This window comes from Staurois parvus, unplaced genomic scaffold (genome assembly GCF_062004578.1).
Source record: "Staurois parvus isolate SC_StPar_1 unplaced genomic scaffold, SC_StPar_1.0 ptg000151l, whole genome shotgun sequence".
Lineage (NCBI taxonomy): Eukaryota > Metazoa > Chordata > Amphibia > Anura > Ranidae > Staurois > Staurois parvus.
The window spans coordinates 19,920,168-19,947,762 of NW_028317947.1; the positions used below are offsets into that span (position 1 = coordinate 19,920,168).

At 42.7% G+C, this 27,595-nt stretch overlaps 1 protein-coding gene across 1 annotated transcript; it reads left to right on the plus strand.

Annotated features, from left to right (window-relative positions):
- The first annotated feature begins 880 nt into the window (after positions 1-880).
- On the plus strand, positions 881-27,148 carry CYB561 (cytochrome b561). The gene is made up of 6 exons (XM_089674598.1): positions 881-1,123; positions 11,742-11,968; positions 18,210-18,308; positions 19,915-20,018; positions 23,422-23,579; positions 26,856-27,148. Exons 2-6 carry the CDS (start codon positions 11,767-11,769, stop codon positions 27,049-27,051), a joined length of 759 nt encoding a protein of 252 aa, XP_089530724.1. The 5' UTR covers positions 881-1,123; positions 11,742-11,766; the 3' UTR covers positions 27,052-27,148.
- The last annotated feature ends 447 nt before the right edge of the window (positions 27,149-27,595 follow it).

The following is a 27,595-nucleotide window of genomic DNA, read 5'->3' on the forward strand; positions in this document are numbered from 1 at the left end:
TAGTATCTGTGTATTATTGCACAGTGCTGCCTATGTATCTGTTCTGTATTAGTATCCGTGTATTATTGCACAGTGCTACTTATGTATCTGTTCTGTATTGGTATCTGTGTATTATTGCACAGTGCTACTTATGTATCTGTTCTGTATTAGTATCTGTGTATTATTGCGCAGTGCTGCCTATGTATCTGTTCTGTATTAGTATCCGTGTATTATTGCACAGTGCTACTTATGTATCTGTTCTGTATTGGTATCTGTGTATTATTGCACAGTGCTACTTATGTATCTGTTCTGTATTAGAATCTGTGTATTATTGCGCAGTGCTGCCTATGTATCTGTTCTGTATTAGTATCTGTGTATTATTGCACAGTGCTACTTATGTATCTGTTCTGTATTAGTATCTGTTATTATTGCACAGTGCTACTTATGTATCTGTTCTGTATTAGTATCTGTGTATTATTGCACAGTGCTACTTATGTATCTGTTCTGTATTGGTATCTGTGTATTATTGCACAGTGCTACCTATGTATCTGTTCTGTATTGGTATCTGTGTATTATGTAACAGTGCTGCCTATGTATCTGTTCTGTATTGGTATCTGTGTATTATTGCACAGTGCTACTTATGTATCTGTTCTGTATTAGTATCTGTGTATTATTGCACAGTGCTACTTGTGTATCTGTTCTGTATTAGTATCTGTGTACTTTGTAGCAGGCTCAGGAGGTTGATACATTGTTACATGTCAGTGTACTGGCTCAGTGCAGGGAGGAGGTCATGTACAGCACACATTGGCAGCATTACACACCCAGACACACAGAGCAATAAGGCTATCTCTTGTCTCCATGGGAACAATGGGATGGCCATCAAGCCCCGCCCACTGGTGACAACCCGGAAGTGGGGCAGCCCTGTTTTGCACTCTCCCTGTGTGACATGGACAGGGAGGGACAGGGAGCTCTGGGATCAGCAGGCACAGGGACTGCTACAGAGAGCAGCACAGACAGATGGACTCAGGGACTGGGAGCACACAGGGACTGAGCAGGAATAACCAGGAACTGGACTAGAAGAGAGATCCATGCACTGACAGGTGCTGAGACACAGAGATCTCTGAGGAGGAAGCTTCATCTGCAGGTGACATTCTGTCTATATATATATATATATATGATATATGTGTAGTGTTGTATCTGAGGGGGTGAGGTGGGGGGAGTCTTCTGTCCTAGACATGACATCTACATACTGGATGCAGCTTGCTGTTTCTATTCCTCCTGCTCTGTGCTGATTTCCTGATCTGTATTCATGGTCCCAGCAGTCCTGTAGTGCATGTTCTGCTCTCACCCTCCTAGGGCTGCATGTGCTCTCTGCAGTCTGTTCTTCTCCACATTCCCAAGATCCAGGAGCAGCCTGTCAGGAGTTCTTCCTCAGGGTGGATGACTTCTTATGTTATCATAATATTTGACTTTCCCCCGTGTTCTGTAGGGATGACTTTTTGTTTACTAATATCACATGTTCAGTGTTTCTCCATTTTCAGAATCGGTATGGTCTTCGTGCTCTGGATCATTTCTTTTATTTGGAGCATGCGTAGTGCTGTGCTCAGGAGAGGGACCAATATTGTTCCTATTGGACAGAGAATGCCCCGTCTCCTGATTTTACTATTCCCTTCCACAGACTGGAATTTAGAAGCCAGTATGGAGTGCGGCTGTTCTATCTTGATAAAATATATATATATATATATATATATATATATGTATATGTATATATATTTTTTTTTAACCACTTGCCTACAGGGCACTTATATCCCCTTCCTGCCCAGGCCAATTTTCAGCTTTCAGCGCTGTCACACTTTTGAGACAGAGATTTCTTTGGCTGGTATTTAATCACCTCTGGGTTTTTTATTTTTTGCTAAACAAACCAAAAACTACTGAAAATTTTGGAAGAAAAAATGTTTTTTCTTAGTTTCTGTTATAAAATTTGGAAATAAGTGATTTTTCTCCTTCACTGATGTGCGCTAATGAGGCTGCAGTGATGGGCACTGATAGGTGGCACTGATAGGCGGCACTGATGAGACACTGGTAGGTGGCACTGATCTGCATTAACAGGCATCACCAACGGGCACTGAAAGGCAGCACTCATATATGGCACTGATAGGCGGTACTGACTTGGCACTGATAGGCGGTACTGACTTGGCACTAATAGGAGGCACTGATAGGCGGCACTGAAGGCAGCTCAGATGGGCACTGATATGTAGCATTGATGTGCACTGGTAGGCACTGATAATATTATTATTATACAGTATTTATAAAGCGGCAACAGTTCACTCAGTGCTGTACATTACAATGGGAGACAATACATGCGACAATACAGTAACAATACAATACATGAGGCATTCGAGGGCCCTGCTCCTTGGAGCTTACAATCTAGGAGGGAGGGGAGAGTGGTACAGGAGGAGATAGGTGTGGGGGATGGAGTGGTAGAGAGAGTGGAGGAGGTCAGCAATTAGCAGGGGGTGGGGTAGGCTTCCCTGAAGAGATGGGTTTTCAAGGTGCGCCTAAAGGAGAGGAGAGTAGGTGATAGTCTGATGGGTTGGGGCAGGGAGTTCCAGAGGATGGGTGATATCCTGGAGGCAGGCATGGGAGGAGGAAACCAGGGAATTGGAGAGAAGGAGGTCTTGTGAAGAGTAGAGTGTGCGTGTTGGCTGGTACTTGGATATTAGGTTGGTGATGTAGTTTGGGGCAGTATGGTGGACAGCTTTGTATTTCAGTGTTAGGATTTTGGCATTGATGGGCACTGACAGGTGGCACTGTTGGGGCTACACTGATCATCATGGCACACTGATCTTCAGTGCCCTGATGATCAGTGTAGATGTCCCCTCTGAGTAAAGCCGATTACTGGCTCTCCACTCCTCTGTCAGCGTGACAGCTCGTGGGGAGAGAAATGCTGATAACTGGACACAGGGGATCACATGACAGAGCCGACGTCTTCGACTCTTTCCGTTGATCGGTGATCTGCTGTATCCCCGGGGGAGCGCACGCTTGATTCGTTCTGGGAGGACGCCATCTGATGTCCTCCCACTATATGTTGGGCGGGAGGCGGTTAAAGAGGTGTGAAACACATTTGGTCCCTTATGCCCATACATGTATAAGTTGGCGTCCAAGATTGTTCTGTGTAGGAGTTCAGCCCATCTACAGTGATAGGAAATACATGGGTTATACAATACAGTCACCACAGTATTGCAGCTGTGTCAGGACATACTGTAGATCGGGGTTCCGCAACCAGTAGATCGTGGCCAGGTGACTGGTAGATCACGGTCTGGGCTTGCTGACCCCCCCCCCCCCCCATCTCAGAGCATCAAACACAGTTAAGTGCAGAGGGACTACTTGTAAGGTTGGAGGTGTAGTAGGGAGCAAGAGCCGCATAAGCCGATAACTCCTCTGTAGTGCCGGCTCCTGTCCCATGTAAAGTGATACCAACTGCACTCCACCTCTTATCCCGGCTAGCGGTCTCCAGAGTGGTTCCAGCAGCAGGAAAGAAGAGATCTTCAGGTCAGTGTGAAGCAATACACTGGGCAGAATAGTAAAGGTCTGTAGTTTACCAACACCAGTGCAGTGTGCCAGCAACTTTCCTGCGGGTTTGTTGAGCCAAGCCATAGACTTCTATTATATCCTGTGAGTTTGGTGCATTTTCTGAAAGAGGGCCAGAGCTTCTGAGTGGAGGACTTTTGGTGTACTTTCAGAAAGTACACCACAACTGCAGGATATAATAGAAGTCAATAATAAAGTGCAGCTAACCCAGGAAAGTCGCAGGTGCACTGTGCTCCACCCGGGTGCAGGTAACCCTCGGCACATCAGTGTAAAAGCAGTCTTATAGGGGGCTCAGAACAGTAAGAGTTAATTTACATTTGCAGTTGGGGGGTGGTAAAACCCCATAGTTGAGACATGTTTTTACCACCCCTGTCCCAACTGCACCCCTTTATCTGCAGTGGCCAGCGGTGTACATTTCACAGCCACAGCAGGAGTTATATGCCCTGTCATGGTTGGTGGGTGTAGCACCGGCCAAGCATAGTCCATTCAAGTGAATGAGGCCGCTCTGCAAGCGCCCTGCAACCTTGTGCACTACAGCAAGCAAGGGGTTAAAGAAGGTAACATTGTTTCTTTCTCACCACCTGCTTTAACCTCTTGGACCCCATAGGGCGCTTGAGTGGCCCCATTTACTTGAATGGGTCACAATTGGCAGGTGGTAGCACCCACCAAAAGCAAGAGGGGGTTTAATTCCTGCTGTGGTATGTGTACACCTTTTGGCTTCTGCCTCAGCAGCTAAAGGGGGGGTAGGGAATGGGAGTAGTAAAACCACAACTCAGCCGCATGGTTTTACCCCCAACTTTGTGTGAACGCGACCTAAGGTTGCCGCTGCTGAATGCAACTAGGGGCTTATTCACAAGTTCAGCAGGCACTGCTGCTCCTCTGAAAAGCGATCCAATTGTGTTTGACAGGTGGTGAGAAGGTGATACGTTGCCTCCTCATCACCTGATTTAAACCCATGATTGCCGTGCAATGCACACGATTGTGACACGGCAATTGGAGGTTTGAACCAGGTGTGAGGAGGCAACACTGTGCCCGGTGATCTTTGACTTCTCCCAGGTTGTTCAGGTGGATCTCCACCTCTAAGGTTGCCTGCCCCTGTAGTAGATGGTAAGGACCTGCCCAGACTGCTCTGCCAGATTCAGCCATTACTGTGGATTTTACAATGGGTTGATGATTAGGTCATCTGTCACAGAGAAGAAACCTGGGGTGGCAGATCTGCATGCAACTAGACAACTTCAGTGCTGGCCAGCAATGGGTATCTCACAGCAGGACTTCACTTTCTTCATCAATACCGACTATTTGTAATCATTAGGCTGCTAGTATTCGTAAATAGATAGGAACGTATATCATGTTTACTTGTTTTAAACATTTGTTTAGGTTTCTTCAGTTACTTCCTGATTCTTGCCTAGGCAAATGATGTCCTACACCCTAGCCGTCTTCAAGAGGTGGGGAGGGGTTTTCTCAGCTAAGCACACCCTCTTGTCTTCATGCCTGAACTAAGGGCAGGTGGATTCCAGAAAGTCAAAGCTACATGAATCATCTGCCCTTACTCAAGATTGCCACATCCAGAAACGCTGGGGGGTTCAAAGTGAATTCTGAGCAAAGTAAATCATGGAGACATGGGTGGGAGAGTTTGCTTTGAATATTAAAAATGACTTGAATAGCATTTTTGCTTTGAGGTCCTTAGATGCAGTGTAGTTCTGCTTTAATCTTTCCTGTCCATCTGGCACTGTATGGGTCACCTCACCTGCTTGGAGTGATCAGCACTTGTGAACGATCGTAATTTACAAAGACGGCCAGATACTTGAGGGACAACTGGAACTCATATTTGAGAAAATAGGGGAATTCAATAAAATCTTTGTATCACCTGGAATGCTGCAAATTAGCTTTTTAGGGGTCATTCTCTCATGCAGCAGCCATTGTTGCCCCCCCCCCCTCCCCGGTGGACTTGGGATTGACAGGTGTTATAACTGTAAAAAGGCTGAGCCATCTCTCTGCAACCGTGTGCGTTTTACAGCAGCCCATTACACTTCCAGATACCACCCACTGAATGTGACACGTGGTGTAATCTTTGCTGGACTGCGGCATGTGTACAGCCTACAATGCACATATTTAGGTGGGCAGCAAAACCATGGCTCAAACTTCCTGCTTTTACCACCCCCTGATCTCTTACGTGAACAAGACCTTACGTGTTCATTTTCTAAGCTGTGTGAAAAAAATTAAAGAAGTTATTTGGTTGCTGTCGGCAATGCCACAAGTTGAGCTAAAACACCTTTTAATGAATTCCCCCCCCCCCCCAAATATTTTGCCAGATGGGCATCATCATCCACCTGAAGGAAGCCAGTGTCTGTTTTAGCAGGAGTTGATCCGCCAAGCAGCAGTTTCTCTCCCCATGATTTATGAAGTGCAGTGCATTTGAAGCGCACTAGGTTGATCTGCTCCAGCGCACTCCGGGGACAAGTTCTCTGACCTACATGACAATTGTTGTAGCAGACTCTATCACAGAATCGCATAGGACTTTAGGTAACAGGATTCTTCTTGGGTTATCCCCTGAAGCGATGCCACCACTGTCATGCACCCTGATACCATGATCTGATAGGAGGGCAGTAATGGGTTCTATAAAATCATAGAATGGTTTCACATGAAATAAAACGTAACCATTCCCTCTAAACTCTAACACCAGCCAATGCTGGGAAGTTTTTGGTGCTGTCCTTGGAAGGAAAAAGCAGTAGAGGGCAATGTGAAGGTAAGTATACAAGGAGGACGGGGCAAACTTTAAACAGACCCTGTCATGTTGATTTGAAAGGGCAGGGTTACATTCTCCTAAAAGCGGAACTTTACCCATAACAACGTGGTAAAAATAATGTGCTGTAGCCAGAAAAATACATTCCATATTAATAACCATGCTACCAAATCTAGTGTGTGCTATAAATTGCTTTAAATTGTCCCCGGCATTGCTCCTGTTTCTTCTTGCTGGAGGCTGCCATTTTGCTGAAGCCCAGAGCTCCTGAGCAGCGGTAAATCTTTAAGATGTGGGCTGTACAGTGACTAAATGGTTAGCATTTCTGCATGGCAGTACTCGGGTCGTTGGTGCAAATCCCAACCACAGCACCACCTGCCTGGAGTTTGCATGTTCTCCCTGTGCCTGTGTGGCTTCCTCCCAGGTACTCCAGTTTCCTCCCACACTCCAAAGACATGCTGGTAGGTAAATTGGCTCCTGTATAAATTGTCCCTAGTATGTGTATGAATGTGAGTTGGGGACCTTAGATTGTACACCCCTTGAGGGTTAGGGACCGATGTGAATGTACAAAAAAAAAAATTATATATATAAATCACTGCTTAAATTGATGGCGTTATAGAGAAGTACCTGAAATAATAGATAGATGTCAGCAGATCGGCAGAGCAGGGTACGACAGTGTATTATTGGATTCTAAACAGTGTAGGCACTTTTTTAATGGTTTTTTTAATGTATTACAAAGCTATACCTCTGCAAAAGGGGTCATCCTGAAGTGATCAAGCAGGACTTAATTTTCTGACCAAAGTTCCACTTTAAGGTTTATATGTTGCAGCACAGTGGGTAATGGTCAGCACAGTGGGTAATGGACGGCACAGTGGGTAATGGACGGCACAGTGAGTAATGGCAATGGGCAGCATAGTGGGTAATGGCAATGGGCAGCATAGTGGGTAATGGACGGCACAGTGAGTAATGGCAATGGGCAGCATAGTGGGTAATGGATGGCACAGTGGGTAATGGCAATGGGCAGCATAGTGGGTAATGGACGGCACAGTGGGTAATGGCAATGGGCAGCACAGTGGGTAATGGACAGCACAGTTGGTAATGACAATGGGCAGCATAGTGGGTAATGGGCAGCATAGTGGCTAATGGTTAGCACTTCCACCTGGCAGTACTAAGGTCGTTGGTTTGAATCCCAACCACAGCACCATCTGCCTAGAGTTTTTTTCATGTTCTCCCTGTGCCTGCGTGGGTTTCCTCTTGGTACTCCAGTTTCCTCCCACACTCCAAAGACATGCTGTTGGGCTAATTGGCTCCTGTCTAAATTGTCCCTAGTATGTGTATGTATGACGTGAGTTAGGGACCTTAGATTGTACGCCCCTTGAGGGTTATGGACTGATGTGAATGTACAATATATATGTAAAGTGCTGTGTAAATTGACGGCGATATAAAAGAACCTGAAATAAATAATAAATAATGTTGATATTGCATGCTGTGATTATAGGGTCTAGTTAAGGGTAATGAATCGGCTAGATGTCCGTGACAGTGGACAGTGGTGTTAATTTTGCTTTTGTCCCAGAAATGAGCTGTAGCACAGCCAATGGAATTACCGCACCATTTCTAACACCTGGATACTCCAGCACACCTGCAGCAATCGTAGAATCACATTTAATAGATTGCTCCCATTTACATAAAGCGCTCTGGCTGGGCCTGCTGAATGTTTCTTGCTGCCTTGGGGTGCTGCCACCTTCCATCTGCCCTGCTTGTTAATAAATGGGAATGCAATATAGGGGAGATGTAATTAGTTTATCCCACACATGGGGCTGGTGTACTCCGCTGACAGACACATTGTCCTCCAGCGTTGTTCTACCTGCGTCATCTCCCTGCACTCTCCTATTTAACCTCATCAGTGACAGAGACACTGTGTTCAGCAGGGCACTAATAAGATCATCACAGATATGCATCACACAGGAAAAAGACACCCTTGTCTTGGAAGAGTGGGTTTTGTAAAAGGAAAATCTGCTTCCGGCTTGCCTTCCATGCTGTCTGTATGGCAGTTGCTGCAAACTGAGGATTTTGTTGTTTGATGGGTAAATATTTACACATTTGCCTCCACAGTAAAGAGTGTGATCGGCCTAAATGCTAAACCATATCTCATTTCATGGGGCATGTTTAAAAAGCAGATAATCTGATAAATGTCCAATATTTTTTCAGACAATTTTAACATGTAGCCAGCATAAGGCACATTGAGGGGGTATTTGCCTGTTTCCTTCATAACGTCACAGCATTTCCACATTAACATCAATTTTATCTATGCAGGGTAGTGCTCCCAAGTATCTGTTTGACATGCTGAGCAACTAGCTTAGTTTTTTTTTTTTCCTGTAATCACTGAAATTCTTGGATTTTTATAAAGCGAAGGAATAGTCTCCTCATTGTGAGAATAAGCCCTGGTTCAAACTGAATGCGGCTTTGAAATCATGCTATTTCGCGATTTCAAAGCCACCTGTCAGTGCGATTTCTTGTGCGGCTTTCCTGACATCTGTGCAAGTTCATGTACAGATGTCTATGCAAGTCACACTAGAAATAGCCAGAAATAGTGCAGGAACCTTTTTTTAGATTCGGTGCTGCACCGCAAAGTTGGAGTTGCACCGATTTGAGTGGTTCTATTGCCGGTAATGGGGTGCCACATGTCATGCAATTTGGAGTCATCAAGTTGCATGACAAATCACACCTGTGTGAACCAGCTCTAAGATTGATGGCTTTCTGAGGTTTTATTTTGCTTCATTACAGGGATCTCCAAACCTAAACAAAGGGCCAGATTACTGTCCTTCAAACTTTAGGGGGGCTGGACTGTAACTAGTGGGAGAAGAAAGTGTCTTGGCATCAGTGAGAGTAAACCATGCCCCATCATTAGTATTAGGGGGAGTAATAGTGCCCATCATTGGTATCAATGGGAGGAATGCTGCCCCATCATTGGTATTAGGAGGAGTAATAGTGCCCATCATTGGTATTAGGAGGAGTAATAGTGCCCATCATTGGTATTAGGAGGAGTAATAGTGCCCATCATTGGTATTAGGGGGAGTAATAGTGCCCATCATTGGTATTAGGAGGAGTAATAGTGCCCATCATTGGTATTAGGGGGAGTAATAGTGCCCATCATTGGTATCAATGGGAGGAATGCTGCCCCATCATTGGTATTAGGAGGAGTAATAGTGCCCAACATTGGTATTAGGAGGAGTAATAGTGCCCATCATTGGTATTAGGAGGAGTAATAGTGCCCATCATTGGTATTAGGGGGAGTAATAGTGCCCATCATTGGTATTAGGAGGAGTAGTAGTGCCCATCATTGGTATTAGGGGGAGTAATAGTGCCCATCATTGGTATCAATGGGAGGAATGCTGCCCCATCATTGGTATTAGGAGGAGTAATAGTGCCCAACATTGGTATTAGGAGGAGTAATAGTGCCCATCATTGGTATTAGGAGGAGTAATAGTGCCCATCATTGGTATTAGGAGGAGTAATAGTGCCCATCATTGGTATTAGGGGGAGTAATAGTGCCCATCATTGGTATTAGGAGGAGTAATAGTGCCCATCATTGGTATTAGGGGGAGTAATAGTGCCCATCATTGGTATTAGGAGGAGTAATAGTGCCCATCATTGGTATTAGGGAGAGTAATAGTGCCCATCATTGGTATTAGGGGGAGTAATTGTGCCCCTTAGTTGGTATCAATAGAAGGAATAGTGCCCTACCATTGGTGTCAATGAGAGTGCCCTATCATTGGTATTAGGGAGAGTAATGGTGCCCCATCATTGCTCCCCTAAGGAGAGTAATAGTGCCCCATCATTGGTATTAGGGGGAGTAATAGTGCCCCATCATTGGTATTAGTGGGAGGAATAGTGCCCATCATTGGTATTAGGGGGAGTAATAGTGCCCCATCATTGGTATTAGGGGGAGTAATAGTGCCCATCATTGGTATTAGGAGGAGTAATAGTGCCCCATCATTGGTATTAGGGGGAGTAATAGTGCCCCATCATTGGTATTAGGGGGAGTAATAGTGCCCCATCATTGGTATTAGGGGGAGTAATAGTGCCCCATCATTGGTATTAGGGGGAGTAATAGTGCCCATCATTGGTATTAGGGGGAGTAATAGTGCCCCATCATTGGTATTAGGGGGAGTAATAGTGCCCCATCATTGGTATTAGGGGGAGTAATAGTGCCCCATCCTCCTAGATTGTAAGCTCGAAAGAGCAGGGCCCTCGATCCCCTCATGTTTTGCATTGTATTGGTATTGTTCTGTCACATGTTCTGTCCCCCTTTGTAATGTACAGCGCTGAGCAAACCATTGGCGCTTTATAAATACTGTATAATAATAATCATTGGCATTAGGGGGAGTAATAGTGCCTCATCATTGGTGTCAATGGGAGGAATAGTGCCCCATCATTGGTACTAGTGAGAGGAATATTGCCCCATCATTGGTGTCAATGGGAGGAATAGTGCCCCATCATTGGTATTAGGAGGTTAGGGGGAGTAATGGTGCCCCTTCATTGGTGTCATTGGCAGAAATAGTCCCCCCATCAATGGTATTACTGGGAGTAATAGTGCTTTGTTGTTGGGGTCAGTGGGAGAAATAGAGATCCATCATTGGTATTATGTAGAGGAATAGTGCCCCATCATTGGTATCAGTGGGAGGAATAGTGCCCCATCATTGGTGTCAGTGGGAGGAATAGTGCCCCATCATTGGTGTCAGTGGAAGGAATAGTGCCCCATCATTGGTATCAGTGGGAGGAATAGTGCCCCATCATTGGTGTCAGTGGAAGGAATAGTGCCCCATCATTGGTGTCAGTGGAAGGAATAGTGCCCCATCATTGGTATCAGTGGGAAGAATAGTGTCCCATCATTGGTGTCAGTAGGAGGTATTGTGGTCCATCATTGATGTCTGTGAGAGGACTAGTGCCCCATTGTCACAGTTGCTGACTGTGGGGGGAATAATGCCCTAAGGGGCCGGTAAAAGCAGACAAGGGGCCGCAGTTTGGAGACCACTGCTCTATTAGAATAGGTTTGATTTGAGTTAATATTGGTTGTTTGCCTACCTTACTAAAGGTAGCCATGCACAAACATATCATACTTTTACCCCCAACTTTCTGAGATGGCAAAGAGACATCTTTTAGCAGAAAGTATATAAGAAAGGACACACCCCTGCTGTGACCTGTTACAATGGACCCCAAACAGTTATTGGTTGGATAGACACACAGATTATTTTTTCTCTGGTACTTTTTCTTAGTAGTGACTTTTCAAAATAATATGGTATTCAATGGGAAATCCCTTTTTTAGGAATGTAAATTAATGTAAGAAGTTCTGTTTTATATTCCGTTGATACAGATCTATGTGCATTGATGACAAGACTGTTGGCCTAATGTTGTCACATTACTTTAACAGGTAAGGCTTCTCCTCTCTCTTTACAATGGAGGAATCTCTTTCTCGTCAGAACACAGGCTTGATGCCATACCTGGTGGCTACGTCTCAGATTGTGGGGGTAGCCGTATTAGCCATCACAGGAACATGGCTGTCCCGTTACAGAGGAGGCTTCTCATGGGAGGGACCAGAGCAGTTCAATGTCCACCCACTTTGCATGGTGCTAGGAATGGTATTCCTATGTGGTGATGGTAAGTACATATGATGTCCAACCTGTTCTAGTAATGCAAATTCTTTTTACATAGGTCCAGGGTGTAGTGTAACATATGTGATCTCTCATGGTGTCTGTGTCATTCTCTGTTATCGGAGTTACTCCTAATCCCAATTGAATCTTTTTTTCTCAATAGAGCAGATTAATTGTAAAGCTGGTTGGTTGAATTGTCATGTGTTCTGGCAAACTGTTAAACACATATTGGGGTAAATGTACTAAGGATGGTGCACTTTAGAAACTGGTGCATGATAGCCAATCAGCTTCTAACCTCAGTTTGTTCAATTAAGCTTTGACACTAAAACCTGGAAATTGATTGGTTTCTATGCAGAGTTGCACCAGATTTTGCACTCTCTAGCTTTAGTAAATAAACACCATTGAGTATACTGAAGAGAGGAAGAAATTCTTCTATTAAATTTCAGTTTTTGTTGGGAACCTTTACAGTGCACTTGTGCCCAGACTATGGACATTCAACTATTTACATATTCCTTACAAACAGTAAAGGTGCTTTAAGACCAGCTGTCCATAATCTCTCTAGCTGCTTTTAATGTAAAGTTATTCATTCTCAAAGATCTTAACAAAAACTCTAGAGTTGGTTTCAGTGGTATCGAACAGCTTAAAGCCGAAGTGTATCTGTTTTTTGGGATATAGCAGCAAGCACATTAATTAAATGTATTGGTGTGTATCCCATTACTTTTAGGTTTCTGCTTATGAAAAATATCTTCCTGCACTTGTCTGTTTACAGCCGCTGGATACTGCCCCGAACGACTGTCTTCTGTGTGTTGTGGAGGTTACCAGAAGTTTCTGCTACTTGCATAAGTTGGACTGGCTGCCCGGCCACTCCTTCCCTCATCTCCATTGATAGAACTTGTGTTCTTACTATCACATTGCGTTCTGTGAATGGAGGAGGAGTTGAATGACAGCATCTCTTTTGCTCATTCAGAGTACAAGGCAGCCAGAGCTAACTTATGTTACTCCCAGCAGCTTTTGTTAACCTTCACAGCGCCAGAAGACAGCTGTTCAGGGCAGTATGCAGTGCTGTGAAGGAGCAATTGCAGGAAGGTTTTTTTTTTTTTTCATCAGCAACAGCCACCTGCAGTTCATGGGATGCAAACCAATACACACAACTGTGTTTAGTGGTGTATCCCCCAAAAAATAACTATCAGCTTTAAGCTGTATATGCATGATACAAAAATCATTGTACAATCTTTTAGATCTGCCAACAAATATGTAGTGGATGAACTTGCCTGATTGCCTACATATTTATTGTATAATTTAGGTAGGTCTTCCTTTTTGGTAGACCTAAAGTTGATTATACAGCTTGATAACATGTATGGTGAGCCTTAGAAACCCCCGCTGGTTGTTTACAGTGAAAGGCCTTTAGACTGCCAAGATTCTGGTACAATAGAAAGTAACAGAGAAAGAGCTAGGATTTCCATGCCTGAGTTGTGAACATTGAAAATTAAAGTACAACTGTAGGCAAAACTTTAAAAAAAATTTTTTGGATAGAGTAATGAAGGGTTATAACCTTTGTCATATTTTTTTTTCGCCATCTGTGTCCCATTGCAGAGATTTCCCTTCACTTCCTGTCCCATGGCCGAACAGGAAGTTAGAGGAAATACTCCATGTCAGGTGTCCCCATTGGAGGATTTCCCCTTAAACGTTTCTGGGGACAACCCAAAGTTTTTTGTTTTTTTTTTAACTTTCACTTTTGATGATAATGGTAAACAGGACAAACAGAGGGTGAATCCCTAACAGGGACACAGACCGTAATCCCTCTCCACTCTAAGACAAACTAAGAAAAAAGTTTTGTCTTAATTTCTTCACAATGCTAATGGATATAAGAACTTGTTTTAAAGGGTTTTTCCTGCTTGCTCAGAATACTTAAATATTTTAGTGTGCATGATTACCATGGTGCTCATCTTGTTAGCAACCAAGCAAAACAAATAGTATTTGGGGGGAGTTGGCCCTTAACACTCCCTCCTTCTTTTAGGGTTTGGTTTTTAAATCAAAAACGGGTATTGATGTGCACTCTCAGAACTGGAGGCTGGAGAATGGCTGCTGATGTTTTTGCAGACCAAAGTTCATTCTGTGAATCTAATAAAGCTTAAAAGGATCTGTAAAGCTTGTATCTTTGTGTCTGGAAGTACAATCACGCCTCTCTGTCAGAACAGGAACGTTATTTTTCCTTGACTGTAGCTTAGAGACCTGAAACCTGATTATTCAGTGCACTGTAGAATTAGAATGGTGCAGGAATAGCGTGCAAGTGTGTCATTGCATGGATTCTACCAATTAGTTGCTGACCAAGAGCCCTGCATAGATGCAACGTTATACTTATGCAAAGACTAATTCTGATCACCTTCTTGGCTGATTTTCTACATGTTTAAGAGAACCTGTCAAGATAGAAATATAAGAATTGCCATTGATGATTTCCCTGTAAGGTTCAGGAGGGTTTATCCACATGTTTAGGAGAACCTGTCAAGATAGAAATATGAGAACTGCCATTGCTGAATTTTTTTATGGTTCAAGATCCAAGGCTGTAATTTTATCCTTGCTTCTCTACTTAATGAAGCTCGGACAATGCGTATATAAGGTGTCCTGTGTATGCACATTCTTTTTAGAGGTCACTAGTGATGTAATTTGATATATGATCACACATGGCCTATGTTAATTTTAAAGCTACAGGCTTCCTCCATATGTGCAGTTTACACTCCCTTCCAAATTATTTGTAATTGTTCTGCTTCCTTAGTAACCTTCCAGGAGCTGATGGTACGACATTCTGTTAGAATGATGGCAAGCTGCAACCATAATGGGTCTGCAACTATATTGATCCTTGATTGGCTGAGGGTGATGGCTCTCCCTTTTTCTGTTGAGTACCATCATATAGCATATTATGAAAAGGGTAAAAATAAAGAAAACTCAAGTATTAATACTTGCTGTACTGAAAAAAACACATTCTTCCTGAATACATATCTGAATTTGTTTGTCTGGAGGTCTGCTTTACTAAAAATTAGAATTTTTTATATGGTGTCAGACTACCTCTTAGCCTAAGAAGAAGAAAATACAATTAAAAAAATAAAATGTTGGTGTAGTATTAATGGACACAGATAAAATGTTGGTGTAGTATTAATGGACACAGATAAATCTAATATGAGGATGGAAATTACTGACTCATCTATAGAGGTGTATAGCTGTGTGAATTCTAAGATGCTAGATAACCTTTCTAAGATCATATCTAATAATTATCTGACCTTTTTTTTCCAACTTGATTTGAAGATAAGTATCTGGTGAGGCATGATATCAAACATACTGAAAAATAAAAGGTTTACATACACTTCAAAATCTTTCTCTGGTCAGCTGAAAGCAATTCTCTGTTACTTTAAGGTCCGGACTCAGTGCCAGCGCAATGTGCATGGTATTAGCTGCGTTCACTTGAAAATCCTCTTCTGTGTGTCCCTTCTGATCCTGGTTTTACTTTTTTTTACTTAAAGCTATGTAGACTTTGGGGTTAAGTTTAATGCTGCATTTATAGTAATAATACTTAAACCTGCACAGGGGGAAAAAAAAAGAGTTTTTTGTACTACCCATAAAATACTTTGAAGTCCATTGAGGGACACCGCTTGATCATAATTAAGCAACCTAGTGATATACTGCCATCTACAGGAGAAATAGACACTTGGCAAATAAAAAAAACAACAACTGAAGGCCAGCCCCTGTGTGACTATAATCCCTCCCATCTCATACTACCCCAGTTGTAGCCAGCCGTCCAAAGAGAAAATGATATCATATAAGGGGAGGGAGCTGTGTCTCTCAATGGAGAAAAGGATTTTATGGTTAGTAGAAAACCCCTATTTTACTATATCCAATTAAAGGGCATAGGCTACTGATAATTAAGCAACCTTGGGATGTTGAAAAGCAGCGCAAACTGAGGGGCAGGCACACCTTAACTCAGACCAGCCCAACAAGGAAAACCAATGGCAATAAATAGCCAATTACAGAATGTTTTACCAAAACTAGCATTTGTAGAGGTAGATATATCAACTTTTAGATGGTATGTACCAAAGACCAGGTCGTAGTCTTACAGATTTGAGACAGAGGTTTGAAGATGAAATGCCCAAGAAACACTCTTTGCCCCAGTGAAGTGAGCTATAACAGCAAAATGAACTTTACCTCGCAGGCCTGTACAGGAAACTGTCTAATCCTCCTAAAAATTGTGGATCCGGAATTTGAAGAACCTCTTTTTGGACTTTTCTGACATGATGGTGGAATATCTTTCACTTGAATGTTATAAGTTGCACTGAATGAATACAGATGGATAATACAAAAACTGTGCCTGTTTTCATTTCAGGCTGCAATGCAACAAAATGCGATTATTTTAAGGGGGGGGGGGTTGATTCTTTTCTATACCCACTGTAGAATAACAAAAGGTAATTCGGTCTGTCTAACAGTGAAAGAAAGGTAAACCATGACAACCCCCACCAGATCAAGGCAATGTTTCCTGGGGTGAACTACTTCCTGTCACAGGGTCTATAACCCAATATCCCCAATAAGGGGAAAGACCGAGCCCACTTTTGGGGGAAAAATTAGGTCCTTTGTCTGAAAGCAACTTTGTCCTTCTGACAAATTAAATGAGGCTCCTTACAATACATAGACATGACACCAAAATTCTTCTACCTTAAATGATGGCTGCAAGAAAGGCTACCTCATGGAATAACAGAGTTAAGGAAATGTCGGAATAGATTCAAACTGGGGTCTTTGTAAGACCAACAATACTGGATTTAAATCCTGTGGTTGAAGTGGGGGACAAACAGGGGGAGCTCTATGTGCAATTCTTTGAATATGATTGTATGAATCTGTGAATTATTAACCAGAGGATTTTGATAAAGAATGGACAGGGTAGACACCTGACCCTTTTATGAATCTTTGGTCTACTCCCAGTTGAAGGAAAGTAGAACACAGCTCATTGAAAAAGCATGTGGGGAAATTCCTAGATACTAGAATAAAAAGGTTTTCCACATTTCACCATACTCCTCCTGTAAAAAGTAGACTTGTGAGCTTTAATTATAGTTGGGATAATGTAATCTGAAATACCCCTGACTTTTAGAATCAAGGTTTCAACCAACAAGTAGGTCTTTGAAATAACAGATGTGGCCGATCTGGTAGAGGCCATGGAGTAAGATTGGCATAACAAACTCTCCAAGGCCAATCCAGAGGTATGAGAATGATTAAAAAATCCATCGGTTTCAACCCTTCAAAGCAGCCAAAAAATAACTTTCAGCAAAGCAAAGACTCAAGGGCAAGCTGATCCTGTGACGCCACCACGGCATTCACTGCCAGCTTCCTGGAAACATAGTTCCAACTTTGTGTTGAATTTTCCAATTACTGTTGAGCTAGCAGATCCACATCTGGCCTCCCCCATCATAGACGCATACCTTTTGAACACCTCCTGATGGAGAGACCTGGTGCTTCACTAATGATTGATGTAAACCACAGCTGTGGCATTGTCCAGGTAAACCCAGACTGGATGACTAGTCAAGAGGGGGCTGCAGTGAACTTACATGACCATGCTGGCCAATGAGAAGTTCATCTGAGATGTCTGTGGTAAGGTGTCCCAGAAGAAAGAAGCACTTCTCATTGGTTACTGCGGTCATGTTGGGCATCACGGGCGCTATGTGCAGTGGGGTCTGGAGGGATGTTCAGGATATTTGGTGTGCATCCACTTTTTTTTTTTTTTTTTTCGGTGAAAAGGTGAACTTGCCTATAGAAAAAGTGAACTTTAAAAAAAAAAACAAACTATAATGGGGCTTGTGTTATGAGCGTTGTCAATCACCTCCCGCACATCAAAGACACTTCTGTTCTATTGTGATAAAACACAAGACAGTAGCCCCTGCTATCTGTGCATGTCATTTGGCATGGATCACAAGCCAGGGGTAATGCTTAGAGATGGGGATGAGGGCTTTAGTTATGAACTTGTTACAATAACGTTCAGTACTTTCTTATCTGTAATAGTGCTGATTAGTCTGCTTAGGCTGCTTGTTTTATGGGAAGGAGGGCTACTTTTAAAATGGCTGATGGAACAGATTATTACATGTTCTGAGAATGAAAAGGTCACTAGGCATAACATTATAGTCATGGAAAAGCAGTGTTTAAAGTTCTAGTAGGTTAAGTGGAACTGTTGTAATGACTGACTAATATATGATGTGCCTCTTTCATTGCTTTCACAGCTTTATTGGTATATCGAGTGTTTAGACACGAGACAAAGAGGGCAACTAAGATACTGCATGGAGCATTACATATACTGGCAATGATCATCTCTCTTGTGGGTGAGTAATTATAAGTTATTGCTAGTTCATCTGCTACTTGCTGTAACTCTTTTGTAGTTACTAGAAAACTGCAATCATCTGCATACCCTACAATCTAGATGGCATAACACTACCAGTCTGCTGTGGATAGCTTAGCAGTAAGGGTCATTAATCATCTGTGATGTCAAAGTTTTTTCACTTGGTCAGATATCTTTATTTTGTTAGTCATTCTTGCCTGTTAGGCGAGGATGACAGTAATCCTTTCCAACAGGAATCTCCTTCCAATGCAGTAAAGTTTATAAACTGCTACACAGCTCTAGGTGTGCGTATTTCAGATGTTTGTTATAGCTAGTTACCGAATACGATGGAAAGAAGATAACATTTGTAATCATAGACCAAAAATGTGAACACACAGCTTACTGAAATATACATCCCTGCCAAGTATTGTACTCTAGTGCAAAATATATTTCATTGCAAATCTACAAACTAGTGTCTGCACATAACTACAAAGTTACATAGTTAGTCTGGCTGAAAAAAGACAAGAGTCCATCCAGTTCAACCATTAAAAAAAAAAGAAAGAAAAGTTATAATCCTATACCCACAGTTGATCCAGAGGAAGGCAAAATAACCCAGCAAAGCATGATCCAATTTGCTCCTGCAGGAGAAAAAATTCCTTCCTGATCCCCCGAGAGGCAATCGGATATTCCCTGGATCAACTTTACCTATAAATGTTAGTATCCAGTTATATTCTGTGTATCTAGGAAAGAATCCAGGACTTTTTTAAAGCAATCCTCTGAGCTGCCCAGAACCAACTCTTGAGGGAGTCTATTCCACATTTTCACAGCTCTCACTGTGAAGAAACCTTTCCGTGTTTTGGAGATTAAATTTATTTTCCTCCAGACGTAAAGCGTGCCCCCTGGTCCTTGTCAAAGGGTTTAGGATAAGAGAATTGTGCTTTAATAATCCACAGACTATTGTGTGCTATGGTACTGTCACAGACAGTGGGTAAGAAGGATGGGGGGTCCTACTGGTGTTTCCAAGTGGGCTGTACAAATAGGAGGACCCACTCTGTACATTGACTCAAGGAGACAGAGGACTTACATTTTAAGTTAAGAGTAGCTCTAACCACAAAAAATATCTCCTAGTTCTAAATGGAACGGAGCAGGGTTCCATACCACTTGCTGAAGAACAGATCTCTTACTGCTGTCATATCTTTGGCAAGCCAAGCTAGGCTGTTCATCTGTGTCATTATTGTTGCCAAACTTAGTGATTTGTGAGAGACATGCATGCCTCTAAGAATCCACCAGAGGGAATAAGACAACAGTGCTTGTATCACTTGCTTTCTATGACAATATTGCCCAGCTAAGAGCAACCCATCACGGCTATACAGTGGGTAGTTTTCTCCAACCATTTTTATGTTTGAAGCAGTAAGGACCCCTTTTGGGGACATGACCTGTGTAATCCAAAATGCAGAAATAGTTTTTGTACAAGAACTAGAAATTGTCACCTTGAAGCGATTTTTTTAGGGAGCAAAGCTGATACATCAATGGCTTGGTCCATGTAGGGGTGGGTGGGACATGTGAATGTACCTGACTGACACTTGTGTCAACTTGTTTCTGTTTTTCAGGGATCATTGCTGTATTTCAGTTCCACAAAAAGAAAAATATTCCAGATATGTACAGCTTGCACAGCTGGTTAGGCATTGCTACATTCAGCTTCTACATTCTGCAGGTAAGATGGAGGAAGCAGGTATCTACAGGCTCTGAAAAAATACCCTATTGTTATAGCTTCACTAATTCCGAATATATGTTTCCTTTATGTGTATACACAGTCTATAGCAGCCATTCTTAACCAGGCTTCCTCTTGAGCAGTGGCTGACTGATGGCGCCTGATCCAATGCCACTTGGGAGATCTTTATAGCTGTCATATGCATTCTTATCATTGACCCCCCCCCCCCCCCCAATGAATTATTTTAAAACCTGTAAAATATTCCAAGAGTTCCTTTAGGGTAGAAAGGTTGAGAAAGGCTGGTCTAGAGGTAAGGTCAGCAAATCAGAAGCTAGACTTTACTGGCTAAGGATAGCCATACCCTGTTCTGTTACAGTTCATCTTGATCCACCTCTTCTAGTAACTGCTTCTATACTGATTTTTAATTCTGACACACGTCCTCTGGCTGCTCCCCTCACCGCGAGGAACCGCAAATGATCGTTAGATTCTCGTATACACCTGGTCTTAAAAAGCATTCTCAGCATGTTCCTGTTGCCCAGGTATGGTAGATGTGTTCTGGAGTGCTGAACACCTCAATATATTCCAATCGTTTGCTGGTGCACTGTTGTCATGTACTTCAGCATCTTGCTATGGTCTAGTTCACTTAAATTACTTTCTCTAGTGGAATACCCCCCGCAGACAGGGCACTGAACGTAGAGAGGATTTCAAGGTCACAGTATCTGGAGGTCCTTCTACATCCAAAGTGTGTGTGGATTAGCCTGTGTTGGTGGCATGCTTTTAGGAGCCCCATGATTTGTGGCCAGGATTTACTTGCACCCCAGATACAGCTAGGATAAAAAAACAGAGGAAAAGAAGCAGTTCAATGTAACTGTTCACTGAAGAACCAAGCTCAAGGAAGTCTTCCCTTTGCTGTTTTAATAAAGTTTTGGGTGGTTTTACTTCCTTTCCCTCTTGCTGGTATGTACAGTACTTCTAATGCCACATGTGGAGTCTGTCTGGGGCTGCATAAGAATCTATAGATCCAGCAATACATAAACTCAATCTGTGACGCTGCCAATAGGATAGCTGTTATTTCTAAATTGATTTTTAAGGTGCAGCCAGTGTGCAAATCTGACATGCTTGCCACAGGGTTAATAACTTAGTAGAAAGTGAAACACACATCAGGATGGGACCCCAGATCCTACAGCTTTAAAAACGAAACAAAAACCTCATCAATGACAGCCATAGGGTCCTCCTAAGCCTTTTGTCTTGTATTGTAACTGTACTTTTGGCCTTTAATTTGTAAAGTGCTGGCTCTCTTAATCTATGGGCCTCCCATACATGACCACACTTTTGTTCTCAGTCTAAATAATGCAGCTAAACGGCTGGTTGGGTTTTAGTATACTTCATGATTTCCAAGCTCCTTCTCATGGAGTTTTTTTATATTTATAAATGCAGAAATTTGGGAGTTGAAGTGATACCTTTTATGTGCTTAAGCTGCCCTGGGATTCCTGTTTCAGAGTGGCTCCCTTTTCTTGAAACATCCTATGGAGCCACTGTTGCATGCAGGGATTAGAGTTGTTTCCCTACACTATGCACATCAATAGAAACACACAGCCTTATAACATAGCTTGGAGAAAGGTGGGGGAGGGGATCAAGGGAATACCTTTCTATTCTAACAGACTGACTACTGGCCACTGTTAAATCTTTCCTGTAAAGACCAGAACTTCAGGGAAGTGGCACTGAGAAAGCAGGAGCCAGCTGCAATAAAAACTGTAAATTGAAAGTGCTGGGGTTACAAATAGTTTACTGGGGAATGTTTATTTTTTGTGCTCCATCTGGTAAAGTGATACTAAAGTCTTGTGGGTTTTTTAAAAAAATAACAAACATGTCATACTTACCTGTTCCATGTAGTGGTTTTGCACAGAGCAGCCCGGATCCCCCTCTTCTCAGGTCCTCCGCGGCACTCCTAGCTCCTCCTTCCTGTTGGGTGCCCCCATAGCAACCAGCTTGCTATGTGGGCACCCGAGCAGGCATGCTCCTGAGTCGCAGCTCTGCATGTCCATTCAAACACAGAGCCACGACTCTGCCCCCGTCCCTTCCCTCTCTTGAATGGCTCACTGGCTGTGCATGACAGCAGGAGCCAGTGGTTCCCACTGCTGCCTCATCCAATCAGGAGTGAGAGTCCCCGGAGAACCAAGGCTCTTGTGGACATTGCCGAATCAAGAGGGGCTCAGGTAAGTGATGGGAGGGGCTGCTACACACAGAAGTTTTTTTAACTTCATGCATAGAATATTTATACGTTTAATACTAATTTTACGTTATTAAAGATGCAAGCTTTCGAGGTGCCTTAGGTTCCTTCTTCAGGCTTTATATAACATGGCATTTTATATTTTATTTCAAACCCTGAAGAAGGCATCTAAGGCATCCTGAAAGCTTGTACCTTAATAAAGATATCAAACTCCAGCTTTTCTGCATTATTAATTGGGTAACGCAGTACAACACTCTACTACTGCAGGATCTACAAATCAGATGCTCACTTTACTACACCTCCTTCTCCAAGCCTCAGCAGACACAGATCCTTATCAGGAAGTATTTGTACATTGAGAGTTCAAATAGACCTCAGCGTGCAGTAGCTGGGAGAGCACCCTTTGCTGGAAACCATCGATTAAGCCTGAAACCGAAATGTATAGCCATGTAAGGTCTCTGGGACTATACCAGGACATACTTTTTATGCAGTTTTCACAAGAGAAAGTATGAAGATTTGGTCATGTGGGCTAAAAGGAACCAAAAAGCCCTCCACTAAACCAGTACAAAGTATAAGGAAGCCTTCAAATACTGAGCGGAGCAATGAAAACCGTTCCTTTATGCCACAGACCAACTGAGCATCTAGATCTGCCGGTTTGAAGTTCAGATAAAGCCATACAGAGCCATTCACTCCAAACTACATCAAGCTGTTCGAGGCTTGTTGGTCCTCATCAGTGCAGTGCATGTATACAATGCAGCTATGAAGTAGAACTTAGGGTAGCAATGCTTTATGCTGTTTCATACGAAAGCTGTGAGCAAGTATAAATGCCTAAATAAATTCCACAGAGGCAGCAGAAACATGATCTTGAATCTGATAAATGTAAAACAGGGAGACAAACATTATTCATTTTCTGGAAAGTAAATGTCCTGTTTAACTTGCTGCTTCTTTTATCTACTGGCTGGCAGAATCAATCAACAACTCTAATTTTGTCTTGATAAATTGCTTATTTATGTTGACAGCTGTCGTTGGAAACTGAGAGAGGGAAGATGAGCCTTTATTATTGGGAATTGTGTATTACTTTTGTGTGGCTCATTAGCCTGCTGCCTGTACAGGCTGACCTCACCACTCATGACTTATATTGTTTAACCCCGCTGTATTCCTTTTTGTTTTTTTTTCTAGTGGATAATTGGCTTTATCATGTTCTTCGTTCCTGGAGTATCCTATGCATACAAAAGTCGTGTTAAGCCTTTACACGCATTCTTTGGTATGGGACTCCTAGTGACCTCGATTTCTACGTGCCTGCTCGGCCTTACAGAGAAAGTGCTCTTCTCAATCCCGTGAGTATATTCTGTCTTTGTAGGTCAGAACCGGGTATGTTGGTGCTGGTCTCAGGGGTCTCACATTCTGTGTATTTCATGCTGAATCAGTTCACATATACGTTGCACTGGTCTCCAGCTCTTGTACATGGTCTTTATTACCTGTTTGTATTCGTTCAATGCAAACAGTCCTATTTCAGCTAGAAGTAAAAATTAAAAGCTAGGAAATGAAAACTTGAATCTGACTGGTTGATATGAGGCAATACAGACAGTTGTCATAGAAAACCCAATAAATGAGGCCTGCAGAGCATTTCAGTTCACCTCTGAGATTCTCTGGCTGCCTGCAGAGTAACTGATTCTGCCAATATCTTCTATTTCGCAGTGAGTGCAATTGGTGGAATTGGATTTGATTTAGTAAATGTGTGTAAGAAAATGCACCAGTGCAGATACTATGAGTACAGTCTCCTTCTCTTCTGTACAAATGATCTGTGTAAGGTTGGCCTGTTCTCTGCATAAGAGGGGCTAACATCATCTTCTCTGAAGTCAGTGGATGTAGTCCACTAGATTGCTGGGGGAGGGGGATTCTGGTTGTTCAAAAGGTGACTTCTATAACGTCCATTAAAATAAAACCTTACTGTATTTTCAGACAGATTTTCATACATTTTGATTATAACTTCGGCCTTTAAACGCTCTTATATGGTGTTCCATATTTTATTTTAAATACAAAAGCTCCTCCTAGTGGTCACTTGTATACCAGCAATGTGATCAGCAATTAAAAGACTTCTACCATGGGAGAAATATGTAGGCTGCCATTGTGGACCTCTCACTCATTACCTGACCTTCTGACTTTAGTACTCTCTAAATCATGGACCCAAGCACAAGTATGAAGATCAGGACTGTGCACTTCACTTGCTGCTTCTATAACTCTGTTACTTATCTCACGGACAGTTTGGCTTTCCAGATAAAGTCAGCAGTTGCAGCCCTCATGTTTTCCCTTATGACAAGTGTCTTTTAGAGCTGAACATTAAGTATTTCATTTTTTTCATAGTTATATTGATCCAGCTTGCACCGATGTAAGTATGTATATGCTATACCTATGTGGAAGCTGGAAATCTCTGTACTAGGCACTGCTATTACAATAATCGCCACTACATTCTGGGTCCCCTGCCATTTAGGGAAAACTTTGCCTTCACTTGATGAAGGCAAAGCATTCTATGATTTGGACAAGGTGGAGAGGCTGGGCAGTGATGTCACAATCTCCATCTCATCCAATTTGTGTGGTCAGTGCATATGTGAGGTCAGGCACTGATGTCGGACTAGAAGGCCTGGCTCGCAGTCTCCACTCTAATTCATCCCAAAGGTGTTCTATGGGGTTGAGGTCAGGACTCTGCAGGCCAGTCAAGTTCCTCCACCCCAAACTCGCTCCTCCATGTCTTTATGGACCTTGCTTTGTGCACTGGTGCGCAGTCATGTTGGAACAGGAAGAAGCCATCCCCAAACTGTTCTCACAAAGTTGGGAGCATGAAATTGTCCAAAATGTCTTGCTGACACCTTAAGAGTTCCCTTCACTGGAACAAAGGGGCCAAGTCCAACCTCTGAAAAACCACCCCACACCAGAATTCCCCTCCACCAAACTTTACACTTGGCACAGTGCAGTCAGGCAAGTACCATTCTCCTGGCAACTGCCAAACCCAGACACATCCATCAGATTGCCAGAGAAGCATGACTGCTCCAGAGTCCAGTGGCGGTGTGCTTTACACCACGGCATCTGACGCTTTGCATTGCACTTGGTGATGGAAGGCTTGGATGCAGCTGCTCGGCCATGGAAACCCATTCCATGAAGCTCTCTATGCACTGTTGTGCTAATCTGAAGGCCACACCAAGTTTGGAGGTCTTTAGCTATTGACTCTGCAGACAGTTGGCGACTTCTGCGCACTGTGCGCTTCAGAAGCATGTGCTGATTCCACTCTGTCACTTTACATGGCCTACCACTTCATGGCTGAGTTGCTGTTGTTCCCAGTTGCTTCCACTTTGTTATAATCCCACTAACAGTTGACCGTGGAATATTTAGTAGCCAGGAAATGTCACGGATGGACTTATTGCACAGGTGACAACCTATCACGGGACCACGCTTGGTGTCACTGAGCTCCTGAGAGCGACCCATTCTTTCACAAATGTTTGCAGAAGCAGTCTGCATGCTCAGGAGCTTGATTTTATACACCTGTGTCCAGGTGTATATGTATGTTATTTTATTAGTATAAAATGACATTCACAGAGTTGCAGCAAGAGAAGGGAGGTGTTTCCGGCTTAGTAGTGTTTAATTGTGGACCGACCTGAAGCAGTGTTTCATATTCATGGCACATACATACTTCCACTGGTCAAAGCTGGAGCAATGTACTATTAAAAACATCCATAACTAAACTTTAGCTTCAACAACTGTTAGATAAACTCAGTCTATAACTATCCAAAGACATAATACAGCAATGTGAAAAAAAATTCTATTTCATATTGAACCTTCATTTGCCTGGGAGAGAATGTAGAAAGATCATTCTACACAAAATATTTGGTAGATGAATGTCGCCAGGAAAATAAGTTTGTAGAGTCTATCCGCTTTGGATATTTTTAGTTGGTGTACTCAATATAATGGAATAATCCTATACACATGTATTTGCATTTCCTGTTATCATTGGTTTGACATTATGTGTATTTTATAAATGTATAATTCGTTTTTGAAACAAGTCTGGTTAACTCTTTCTTCTGGCAGACAGAGCACATAAACAACCTTTTGCTGACACGGTCACTTTGAAGCCCAGTTCTGGCTAAATTGAAAGGCTGGATGAAAGCTGCCCTAGAGTAAGAAAGTGAATACTTTCCTCATGCCATTATGATCAAGGCGAGTCTGTGCAGAAACCAACACTTCTGGGAGTGTCAATCTTCTCTCCCTCTGATCAGTGATGTCAGCAAAAGGCTCATTTAGGGAGGACCACTGAGCCCTTCTGGGGACACAGAAGATCAATACTCTAAGTTTTGCTTTCTGCACAGACCTCACCTGATCAGAGAGGTAGGTCTTCGCTTTCTTCTTTTACGGGGACATTTTTTATAAAAATAAGGACCTTTTTCAATGAGGTGGATCCCAATATTTCAGCTCTGCCTTCAGGACTAGAACCTTGAAATGAGAGCCGATAACAGAATGTTGATATTACTGGAAATGGAATGATCTACATACACAGTAAATATGTGCTGCATGCAAGTTTACCTGTTTGGGGAATTATTAATCGCCCATTATTATTTTTTCAGAGATCAATACTCTCATCTGCCATCAGAAGGTGTCCTTATCAATGTATTAGGATTGCTGCTTGTAGCATTTGGGCTGGTGATTGGCTACATCCTTACCCGGGAGGAGTGGAGGCGACCGCCATTACCGGAAGAGCAAGCTCTCTCCATTGACTTCAAAACTCTGACAGAAGGGGGGGAGAGCCCAACAGAGCCCTGACACACAATGTCCCACTATCATAGTTGTTGTAAATGGTGTTTCTTCTATGTATGGAGGTTGTTTTCTGTGCAGTTACAATAAAAGCATAATTTCTATATCCCCGATCTAAAACTGGGCAGTTACAATAGACTCCTAACCACACAGATATAGTAGGCTCTGAAAGACTTGCGATCTCTGCCATCCACAGCAATCAGATATTTGCTCCAATCATTTTATTCTGCACTACAGACATGAAGAGGTGCTCGGTGGTTATGGCTGGAGGTCCTCATTTCACCTTCATACATGAAGCCACCAGTAGTTCTTTATGAATGCTTGGAAAACCATTGAAGGCTTCTTTTAGTAACATTGTGCAAAGAGCAAGCATGCTCTATTGGACTTCTCTGCTCCATGTGGGCATGCTGTACTTCACTTCTCTAATCACCATATTGCCAAATAAATTCTGGATTGTTCTGCCTTTCATCAATCTGTGCCAGAAAGGCTCCTAAATTTCACCTAAAGGGGTTTCATGTATTTAGGTGAAGTGGCTTGTAGACATTTCTGTTTC